An 11,998-nucleotide genomic window follows, 5' to 3' on the forward strand; every position below is an offset into this window, starting at 1 on the left:
AGCTTTCAATGAGGCAAAATGAGTTCTCACACAGATTTTGCATTACACTTGGGTTTCCTCGATCAGTTTTGTTTTCAAAAATACTTCAAGCCCAGGTCAGTTTAGTTAGCTCCATACGTGTTAGTGTGGGTGTGTGAATGGCTATATATGAACATAAGTGTGTGTTCTTGGAACAACCAAAAATCTTACCTTGGTTTAATTTTTTAAGACAAATTGAGTACTTCTGAAAAAATGGAAAATACTACAGCTCTGTTATAGAAATATGGGTCTCTGTGCGCTCAAACACACTTATCAGAATTCTGAAAACAGACTGGGACTTCGGAACCGAATGTTTGACCGTTCCCCGGTTCACCTGATGGCCTCGTTTGCGGTCTTGTTTGCAGCCTGGTCCATGGATATCGTGGACCTGTGCAAGAAGTACCGTGACGACGGGGTGGTCGCAATCGACCTGGCGGGGGACGAGTCGCTCAACTGCAAAGCTGACTCCGGGCACAAGAAGGCCTACGAGGTAAGAGCCACTCGCTCGACTACTGACCTGGGAACAGCCAACAATAGTTATATCTAAACCGATTTCTATAGCTCCTTTCACACTTTTAAGGGGCTCAAAGCACTTAGTAGTGTTCGAGGGCTTTACTGCTCGCCTCAGCTACTGTCAATATGTCTCACATCTGGGGGATGTATGGCAGCCATTTTGCGCCATTTTAGATTGAGTACGGTTGTGAACAATATCAAATCCAACTTGCCAATCATATGGCTCAATGTAGCTCAGGGTAGACTATGGCCCACGTGGCTCTGCTCAGTAGAGTAGAGAGGTCAGGTGGTGCCCATGCACTTGGCATTTGAAGGCCTGAAGGCCCGGTGTCAATAATATTATCAGCAACATGCTCCAGGTGACGGTTCCAAACTCTGACCACAGCGTGGATGAAGTCTCTGTCCAGGGAGTGTGTTCAGACATGTGGAAGGGCGAGGGTGTGGCCTGGCATGGCTGTGCTTGGGCAGGCATTGCCACGTGTCGTGTGGGGAAGAGGGGGCGGAGATTGGATGTCTGTGACTGTCACCACACATGCCCTAGATCTGAGAGGGAGGGTATGTTTAGCCAGTGTGACTGGGGAAATGGTGAGATGACCTGGTTATAAAGACCACATTTTAACAGCACTCTGCTGTAAGGACGATGGGATTCTAAAGGAACGTGGTATGTCAGCACCATGGTTTGACCTGTTGGCTGAAAGATGCCACTTCCTACAGCACAGTATCACTCCACACAGTGGAGGTGCAGGAGTTTTTCCGCTTGGACCAGAGGAAGGAGCACCATATACTGGCCCACCAACACCACACTGTGCTGTAATGGTCTCTCTTTTCCCTGTTCAACCAGCCCAGGAACCTTTTGAAAATTGAGCCAAATCGATTAAGTTGTGTAGGATTGTTTATTAACAACCCTACACAATCCTTTGTTTTCATCCCCCTTAAGAGCCGTGCAGGTGCACAGGGCTCAATTCCCATTTCTGTAGTCTACAGCTGCAATGGAAGAAGAGGATAAGGATATACTAATAGGATGTTTCTCACAAGACGTTCTTTTGAGTTCGAACGAATATCAAAATAAAATAAATTTGTTCAATTTGTTTGAATTTTCTTCTGTCAGAAATAAAATAGAACATGGCCTAAATGTTTAGTATGGGCCAGTTTTAATTTCCCCTTAAACCTGTAGCTAAATAGCTTAAACCTGCTATGCTATAAGTAAGAAATAATGACAATAGTATCGTGAAGTTTTGTTAAACCAGGGAGGAATATACACTGCCAGTGATCCCATTCATTACAGTAAAATGGCTTGGTATCGCTCAAATGAAAGAAAAAAATTATAAGACACGAGCCCATCATTAATTCACAACAATGGCATGGCTTAACTGAGCTGAATGGGATTGGATGAGTTTCTGTTTCATCATGTTTTAATTACACTTATTCTGATAATTTATTTCCTGGTTCCAAATCAACACAGGTTTTGACGTGTATTGCTTATATTGCATTAATCGCCAATGCTGTTTATAAATGGAGTCCGTCCGTAATTCGTACCAGTACTGTAGCTATCATTCAAACTACAGCCAATTAAAATTAAAAGATCATTGCGTTTATTGTCATTCTTCTCATTACATACCAGTGTAAGACAAATAATTAAATACACTACCCCTGTCATGTTCCGGTGTTCCTGTCTGCGTTTTCCCTGTTGGGCCGCCAGATGGCGGCACTTCTGTTTTGTGTCCTGCTCCCCCCCTGTTAATTGTATGATTGTTTTCAATTGTCTTGTTATCCCCTCCTTCTGGTTTGATTGTTTTTTGAGTTCACCTGTGTCTTGTTACCCCTTGTCTATTTAAGTTCTTTGTCCCCTTGACTCGGGTGCTGGTTCCTTGTGTTTGTTTCCTGACTTACATGTACCTGCCTGCTTGTGTTTGTTTCCTGACTTACATGTACCTACCTGCTTGTGTTTGTTTCCTGACTAACATGTACCTGCCTGCTTGTGTGTGTTCCCAACATCTGTTTGTTTCTACCATATCTACCTGCCTGTGTTTTGTTTGACCTTTCCTTGTTCTCTGCCCTCCCGTGTTCTGCCCTGTCCGTGTTCTGCCCTGCCCGTGTTTGGGAGTTCCTCTTGTTTTCTGTTTTATTTCGATTTTGTGTTTTTGCCCATTGTGGCCTTGTTTGTTCCCTGTTTGTTTGCCTGTTGTTAGTAAAGTCTTTGTTAATTTTCCCCTTTTTGAGTTTCGTGTTTTTTTCCCACTCTGCGCCTGGGTCCCAGCACCCGTACCGTGACAACCCCAAGGACCATAATGCAGTGTAAGAACAGCCAGGAACAATTAAAAATACTAATAAATATGGGAATTTCAAATATGATTTTAAAAAGACAATGAACAATAAAGTAAATACATTTTTACTGCTTTTGAGAATTATGTCAAAGTAAAATATGACAGCATATGATCCACTAAAACCAGTGATTGGCTGTTGAGTGGGCTATGATCAATTTGGGAAAGTCCTAAAATTAGCGTTCTGCCATACGCCATGCTGCGATTTGCAACATAGACCTGGTCTGAGCAAGGGGGCACGAAGGTGCCAGTCCCAAACTAGACAGACAAAAATTGCAGTGAGCTGCACTAAAATTGCAATGCGCTGCCCAATGTTGACTGACATGCCCCAACCAGAAGCTCTCCTCCTTCTTCGGCACAGGGTGAGTCATGAAATTATCAATACAACTGACTACTTTGCTAATATAAAACAAAAATAAAAACAAAAAAGACAACAAGTACATGGAGATGAAGAAACAATTCCTAGAAAAATGTGAAATACCATTTCTTGCAATAGCATAGTGTGTTTGTCTGTGTGAACTTTATTCAAACTGTTTATGTTGGTTTAGATGTAGGCTTGTTATTGTCTTTAGGGCTGTATCCAAGCCTGAACTGCCATATATTGATTTTCTTCTTTCCAAAGATAACTCAAAAAATGTGCTAACTATTTATGAAATTAGATTAGTGGCAATAAAATGGAATACTGTAAATTTTCTGCATAGAGTAAATCAGACTGTTTGCTAATGCAATTCTCTACACATATCAGAGCATGATGAGCAGATACTCCCCATCCCCCCAGTTCCACTGACCCCGTTCAATTGCAGATACATGTAGGGGGGAGGGGACTTCCCTTTGCTCTACTATGTCTCCAGATAAAGCTGAGATAATCTTTATTAGCATTTAGCATTATTGCAAAACTAGCCTGGAATGTCAGGTATAGGACTGAGCAGTACAGCAGCCCTTTTGACATTTCACCACCAGGAAAAGATTAGTTCTTTTCTTGTTTTCATCTTCTCGATGAGGGGTTACCAGTGTTGAGTGGTCTGTAGGGTTCTTGAGGAGTTAGCACTGTGGACTGGTGTGTGTGGTTCTTGCAGAATTAGTAGTGTGGAGTGGTGTGTGTGGTTCTTGCAGAGTTAGCAGTGTGGAGTGGTGTGCGTGGTACTTTCAGAGTTAGCACTGTGGAGTGGTGTGTGTGGTTCTTTCAGAGTTAGCAGTGTGGAGTGGTGTGTGTGATTCTTTCAGAGTTAGCACTGTGGAGTGGTGTGTGTGGTTCTTTCAGAGTTAGTAGTATGGAGGGGTGCGTGTGGTTCTTGCAGACTTAGCATTGCGGAGTGGTGTGCTTGGTTCTTGCAGAGATAGCACTATGAAGTGGAGTGTATGGTTCTGGTCGAGATAGCACTATGAAGTGGAGTGTATGGTTCTTGTTGAGATAGCACTATGAAGTGGAGTGTATGGTTCTTGTTGAGATAGCACTATGAAGTGGAGTGTATGCTTCCGGGTAACCGGGTGGCTGCAGATTGCAGGTGCAGGCGATATGCTGGTTGCTCTGTTTGTGCTCTCTAAGGAATGTTTCGGTAATTATCTAGCTTAAGTGGTTAATGCGTAAGAACGTAGGGTCCATCGGTTCCCTGGGTATCAGCCAAACCAATAAATGTAAAACCCTTGTGAACTCATCCCTATCTTCTGGATGTTTCCCCTCATCCTTCAAGAAGGCCCACATCACCCCGCTGCTGAAGAAACCCACACTAGATCCTTCAGTCATTCAGAACTACGCCTGGTATCTCTCCTCCCTTTCCTATCCAAAACACTTGAACGTGCTGCATCTAACCAGCTCTCTGCTTTCTTCTCTGAGAACAACCTGCTTGATCCCCACCAGTCTGGCTTCAGGCCTGGCCACTCGACTGAGACTGGACTCCTCTCGGTCAGTGAGTCACTCCATGCCGCACGAGCAGCCTCCCTCTCCTTTGTCCTGATTCTTCTAGACCTCTCCGCTGCATTTGACACTGTGGACCACTCTACCCTCCTGTCCTCCCTGGTAGCAACAGGGATCCGCGGCACAGTCCTTGACTGGATTGAGTCCTACCTCTCTGACCGCTCCTTCCAGGTTGCCTGGGCGGGTAAGGTATCACCACCCCGTCCCCTCACCACCGGAGTTCCCCAGGGCTCAGTCCTTGGTCCCCTTCTCTTCTCCATGTACACCAGATCCCTTGGCCCTGTAATATCTGCCCATGGCTTGTCCTATCATTCCTATGCCGACGACACGCAACTCTTTCTCTCCTTCTCCCCATCGGACACACAGGTCCCTGCCCGCATCTCCGCTTGCCTGAGGGACATACAGAGCTGGATGGACAATCACCACCTGAAGCTCAACCCGGGAAAGACGGAGCTAATCTTTATTCCTGCTCTAACCTCTCCCCTCCTCGACTTTTCCATTTCCTTAGGGGACACCATAGTGACATCATCACCCTGCGCCAAGAATCTCGGAGTGATGATGGACAACAGGCTGTCCCTCTCCAACAACATTGCAGCAGTAACCCGGGCATGCAGATTTTTCCTATACAACATCCGCAGAATCCGCCCCTTTCTCACCACCTACTCAACCCAGCTCCTGGTCCAAGCAATGGTTCTATCCCGCCTGGACTACTGCAACTCTCTTCTGGCTGGACTACCGGCATCTGCCACCAGACCCCTGCAGCTCATTCAGAATGCTGCGGCTCGTCTGGTCTTCAACCTCCCCAGACACTCCCACGTAACTCCACTGCTCACTACCCTCCACTGGCTGCCTGTTATAGCTCGCATCAAATTTAAAACATTGGTCCTAGCATACCAGGCAGTCAAGGGATCAGCCCCAGCATACCTCCACAAGATATTCAAACCCTACATGCCAGCCAGATCCCTCCGTTCTGCTACCTCAGGACGCCTAGCACCTCCCCCTCTTCGCACCTGCACTTCCAGAACACGTCTCCTGTCTGTTCTGGCCCCACGATGGTGAAATGACCTCCCTGTGGAGGTCAGAACAGCTGAGACTGTGACCCATTTCAAACGACGACTGAAGACCCACCTCTTCAGGCTGCACCTCTCCCCATCCCTCCCTTCCCCCCTGTAAATGACTAAACTTAGGGTTGTAACTAGGCAGCTGTTTCATAGGTGACTTAGCTGATGCGCCTGTCTTAACGACTACCTGTATTTTTATTTATTTTTATTTTTCCATAGATTGCGTTGTTGCCGTTCTCATTGTTAGTGTTAATCAGTTTAACCATCAGGGTCCAAGTTGAACTATGCGGTTGTTCCCTGTACTTGGACCGGTACTTCTCTCTAGGGTTTTCGTCATACTTGTTCCTGGTTATGGTTATACACTTTGTTGTACGTCGCTCTGGATAAGAGCGTCTGCCAAATGCCTGTAATGTAATGTAATGTAATGTTTCTTTCTAATTGTGAGGGCGCGGGATATCGGAGAACCAGATGCGACCGAATAGGGAACTAAAAGCTACTCACACAGGTGAGCTGGCCACAAGGTCTAGGAAGACTGAGGCATGGAGAGCAAACTCAACAGAAAGGTCCCATGGGAAATCTCCTGGAACCGCAGACGCAAAACGAAAGAAAAATAAAAAAGGAAGTAGCCTAACGCAAACAATACTCCTAGGACAAACGGTCCAGCTGAGTACAGCTAGACTTTCTGCAACAAGATGAGCCCACCTACAAGGTTTGCTGAACAGTACTGGCCAAGCAGTCCCTCAGTATAGTCAATGGGACCCACCAGGCGCAAGTAATGACTCGACATGGGCAGCATAAATTCTCCCCATTACATAGCCAGCCAGTGGCAAGTGGTTATAGTGATGACTCAGAAGCATTTTAGCCAATAGCCAGTTTCTAATGGTGCCTAGCTTGTTAGGCTTGCATAAAAGGACAGGCATTGTTTCATCTGTGTAAACGAATCATAACTCTGGGTATGTTACACACCAGAAAAAAGTTCTTGAGACTTTATACTGAACTGAATTGTTTTACAACAATAATTTATTTTGGATTACCTAACCAGAAGATTCAGCATTTGGATGCCTTGGAAGAAAAAAAGTTGTCTGAGTGAATATTTTGGAGGAGGGGGTGGAGTATTTCACTAAAATTCAATCAATGGACTTCAATCAATGAATTAGTAAACTGTACAATTTTTCCTACAATCTTTTCGACCTGCTACTGCCAGAAGTGGCAAGGGGAGAGCAAGGAGAGGATGTAGAGAGGGAGGGAAGGGGGAGGGAGACTGTTTTCTTCCACAAGCATATACTACTCAATATATCATATTTGAACACCTCTAAAGACCCATAATAACATTTGAAACCTGCCTAGACGTAGCTTTGATGAAACAATGCCGAATACTCATTTTGGGGGTTAATTTCATCAAATTTGAACGAGGATTTATCCAGCACTGCGACTGTGGCACCATTATGTTTCTATGCCCACCTGAATCCACTCAAAAAAATAATATTTTAGGTGAGAAAAAAACCCATATACTGACGTATTCCATACGTGGGAACACACAGTTAATGTGTTGCGTCGCTTCTTTGTTCTCTGAGTTCTCCTTTTTGAGTATTACACTACATTGGTGTGGAACCTTCAAGAGAGACTCAAAATCTCTCTTAGTAGAAAACATCTAGGAACACTGACAAGTACACAAACTTACCAAGAATGAGCTGTATTTTTTGCATCTGATTAGAACATCTGTTTTCAGTTGTTGTCAATAAAGATGTGAGCGTTTAAGTTACAAACCAAACTAATTCTGAACATGCAGCAACATCCCCTGCATAGCTGGCAGATCCACAAGTTGGCTATTGCTGCATTCGGACGGAGGATCATAGTGTTCCAAAAATAAGGCAAGGCAGCCAAAAGTCTGTACAATTTCACATGAGAGGTAGATTCAGCCAATAGCCTGTTCCATTTCACAACTGATAGATTCAGCCAATTATGCTCTCAATTTTACATGGCAGGTAGAATGGACTCCTCCACGACTCCTCCCAAACGATCACATGACAAGGTCTAAGCATAGTTTTATGGAAAGTAAAATTAGAAAAAGTACAGAAATATATACTAAAATTTGTGTACAAACACTTTGCATGAGAACCAAAAAAAGTAACAATAATAACGCATGTACACATACTCACACACACATGTGCATGCATGCACACATACTCACATACACACATATGCACGCATGCAGACGTACTCATATACACACATATGCATGCATGCACACATACACACATATGCACTCATGCAGACGTACTCCCATACACATACTATAAATTAGCTGCTTTAACCCTTTAAAGCCTTGCCTCCTTTTTAATGTCTGAACCGCTGCTTTGTGAACAACACATAACCTCACTTTATAAGGACTGAGGAAGGAGCTCCTGTCCACAAAACCACAAACGCAAACACACACACACACACACACACACACACACAAACACACACATGCAGACATAGTCACATACACACACACATACTCACACACACAGGCTTGCGGTACTAGGCGGCAGTTTGTAATGCCGGAATCCAGTCATCTCGTTTCACAGATGTTGTTATTGCACCGACAGCCTGTTGTCCGATTGGCTGGCTTGATGGGTGATGTCGTTGACAGGAAGCCGTCAGAAGTGGAATCCACAGAACTGTGCACGCTGGAGAGGTGGGACAGGCCTGTGTGGTGAGAGAGGTGAGCTGCTCCTTCTGACAGGATTTCCTTTACCCGGGTAACAACGGACTAATCAGCTAATCAGTCTTAATGAGAGCTGGATAGCTTCCTGCTTCTCACACTGTGGCACGGCAACAGTACTCACACTGATATTGAGGAGTTCAAACGCACTTTATTGCTGCTCAGAACAGACAGAAAAAAGTGTCAACTACAAATAATTTGCCAATAGGCTTTTCATACCACATCACAAGGAGAGCCCTTGAACAAGCTAAGCAGGTGTGGGATCCTTGAGTAAGCATAGTTTTTCTCATTCAGTTTTAGAGTCATTACTGTAAATGTTAATATTTTGCCTTGGATAAAATTTAGTGGAGTTAGCACAACAAAAGTAGCTATAATCTTGGGAACACAACCATGTTTAAATAAAACTGGCTTCAAGTGTGGGGTTGAACATGTCCGATTCACACCCGCATTTGAAGTTTCCACTTGGCAATTTGTAGCCTCGTTCATGCACGATCGTCACTGCTGTTGGGAGAGTGTAGGCATCCGCCACATGTCTTATATGTGACTTTGGCATGTGACCGATGGACCAGTGGGAGTCGCTAGAGAGCAATGAAACGCGGACCCCTAACTGTCACTAACTGTCAACTGCCACTGCCAGCTGCAAATCTCCCTCTGGAGCTACTGGCCACAGTCAGCACTGGCACAGACCGGATTTGATCCTAGACTACTGGACTCAACCAGGCACTACACTACAGTGTGGTGCCTTAACCGAATGAGCCAACCAGCAGCCCCGGGGAACACAACCACTTTATAAAGAAAGACCTGGGCTCATGACAATTGACTATTTACAATTATATAAATAGTCATTATATAATAACTCATTCAAAGTGCATCCTTGTGAAAATAATCTATTCCACAGTGAATAATGCAGTCTCCTGCAGTCTCCTGCAATGCAGTTCTGCGTTTTATGGTTTAGCTGCTACTGTGGCTTATGATTATAACATGAAGAATGTCTCTCATACATGCGAGTCAACAAAAACTGACTGCCCAGTGAGCTGGATTCGTTTGTCGTATCTCTGAAAAGACATGTGACTCGTCTGTGGCTTGTGTCCAGGCAGTGGAGGTTCTAAAGGCGGAAAGGATCGGACACGGCTATCACACCATAGAGGATGACGCACTCTACAAACAGCTGCTTGAAGACAACATGCATTTTGAAGCAAGTATTTACGAAACGCTCTATGGTTCTTCTTTGCTTCTGTTCACACAAAATGTGGCTAGTTGCAGACCTGGGTCAAATACGTGTTCGTTTTGGATTCAAATACTTTTCTGTGCTCTGTTGATCTTGCCTGGTGTAATTGAGCCAGCCAATATGACCAGAAGGCAGGGTTTGCACTTTTTGAGAGTATTCCATTGGTTCCAATACACCAGACAAGATCAGTAAAGTGTAGAAAAGTATTTGAATCCAAAACAAATGCGTATTTGACCCTGGTCTGGCTAGTTTATATGCATTTCTTTTCATTAATATTTTAGAAAAGCGAGAAACTGAGTTGTGAAAGCTCCAGTGCACAGAGGGTTTGTGGGTTAAAAAAAAAAGACAGATAGAGTTCTGCTAGGAATCTTTTACGGAGGGCTGGAATTTCTCATGGGTCAAAGGTCACCAGTTTGTGAAGGAGGCCTGACCTCAGTGACCAGCGGAGGCGCGGTAATGCCCTTCGCCCCAGCAGCCGTAGAGCCAGGCATGTTTATACGCTGTGTCATAACTATAACGGCTCCTGCGCTAAAACTGAGACACCCGCTGTTCTGTAGATGCCGTCAGCACAGGCCTCATCAAGTTACAGTGAAGAAACTGCACTGGATCCTGGATTGTTAATGTGGCGTGTGCACCATATTGATTACAAGGGGGGGAGATAGTCTGGTGCACAGCTCCCTCTGGTGGCCAGACCTATGTAATGCTCTCTGTTCTAATAAATAAATAAATACATAAATGAAACATTGTCAGTTAGTTGCAGGAGCCCTGGACATAGCAGCCAGACTATCAGCAGTAGGTCTTGTCTCTCACGTTAAAATGAAAACATTTTAACTAACAGATTCAAACCAGCAACCTCCTTGTTTAGCTCATTTATGACAACCACTATGTTGGGATAATGATTTGGTTTTATGCTTTCTGCCTTAGGTATAATTTAATTCATTTAATCACTGCCTTCACTCAGTCAGTCATGCATTCCATAGGGACAATTTATAGTTTATAACAGATGTTTGTTTCATACACAATAATTCACTAGGGTTTGTCACAGGCTAATTTTCACCTGGGTAGGCCTCGAAGAGATAGGTGGCGTATTATGTGCATTTACAGTGTGTTTGCGATTTCAGATTTGTCCAATTTCTAGCAAACTGACAGGAGCATGCGACCCAGATTTCACTAAACATCCTCTCATCAGGTGTGTGTTCAACTTCGACAGCACTCAGCTACCATTAATTACAGTACTTAACCGCAACCATATGTACGCACACACATTGTCACACGTGCGCACACACATGCACCCACACGCACGCACGCACACACACACACACATACACACTCCCAGCCCAGCTCATAAACTCCATTTCACTGTCCTTGAAGATGTTCAGTCAGACCCTACCTGTTAACATTAGCACTTCGACCTCAAAGCAGGGAAAACACATCCCTTATGGTCCTTTTAAAATGTATATTATCGTTCCTGTCATCAGGACTGTCTTTGTGCTTCTTGATTGCTTTATGACCTGTAACCACCCGAGGTTCTGCACTTCCATACTCAGTGAATAAACTGACATTTCAACCATTTCGTGTTTTACATTGCATTATGTAACATTAAAACTGTCACTTAGCAGATGCTCTTATCCAAAGTGACTTACAGAAGTGGAGAACATCAGCGTATCTCTCAGGAGCACCACAGTGTGGTTTCACCAGGCAGGCACAAACGGCCATTAAAAATCAGGATAACCTAACAAACAACATTTTGTTTGGTTTTTAACTTTAACAATGTTTTTGTCAATTCATACATTTTATGTTTGAGTTACGTAGGTCACTCTTAAAGAAGAGATTTTAAAGTTTGGTCAGAATAACTTGGTTAAATAACGGATAAATAAAAATAATATAAATAAAATAAAAGTAGGGCTATTATTATAATTATGTCTGAAGTAAAGTAAGTGTTGTGCTCTTCTAGGTTTAGAGAGGATAAGGCCAACTATTCCCTGAACACAGATGACCCTATGATATTTAACTCAACACTGCATACGGACTACTGGACAGCAAAGAAGTACATGGGCTTCACTGAAGAGGAGTTCAAAAGACTGGTAAAAAAAAAAAGAATTTCCCACAATGCACCTTTCCCATCTCCTCTCATGCTATAACTCGTGTGTTGAACACCATCTGAAATGTGAGCATCAGTGCAGCATAGGGTTACAGGAAATTACCTCATGGCTACCCAGCCAGGAAATGCGGCGG

At 44.0% G+C, this 11,998-nt stretch overlaps 1 protein-coding gene across 3 annotated transcripts in view; it reads left to right on the plus strand.

Moving 5' to 3' along the window:
• ada (adenosine deaminase) overlaps nt 1-11,998 on the plus strand; it is a 35,534-nt gene that overhangs the window by 22,074 nt on the left and 1,462 nt on the right. For 2 of the 3 annotated variants that reach the window (XM_035380843.1, XM_035380844.1), the window contains exons 6-10: nt 384-508; nt 8,464-8,535; nt 9,629-9,730; nt 10,885-10,952; nt 11,718-11,847. In XM_035380843.1, the coding sequence (XP_035236734.1) occupies nt 384-508; nt 8,464-8,535; nt 9,629-9,730; nt 10,885-10,952; nt 11,718-11,847 (497 nt within the window). Of the gene's footprint in view, nt 1-383; nt 509-8,463; nt 8,536-9,628; nt 9,731-10,320; nt 10,953-11,717; nt 11,848-11,998 lie in introns of those variants that run through there. The other variant, XR_004761366.1, reaches the window with a different exon arrangement.

Source organism: Anguilla anguilla, chromosome 11, assembly GCF_013347855.1.
Source record: "Anguilla anguilla isolate fAngAng1 chromosome 11, fAngAng1.pri, whole genome shotgun sequence".
NCBI classification, from domain to species: Eukaryota; Metazoa; Chordata; class Actinopteri; order Anguilliformes; family Anguillidae; genus Anguilla; species Anguilla anguilla.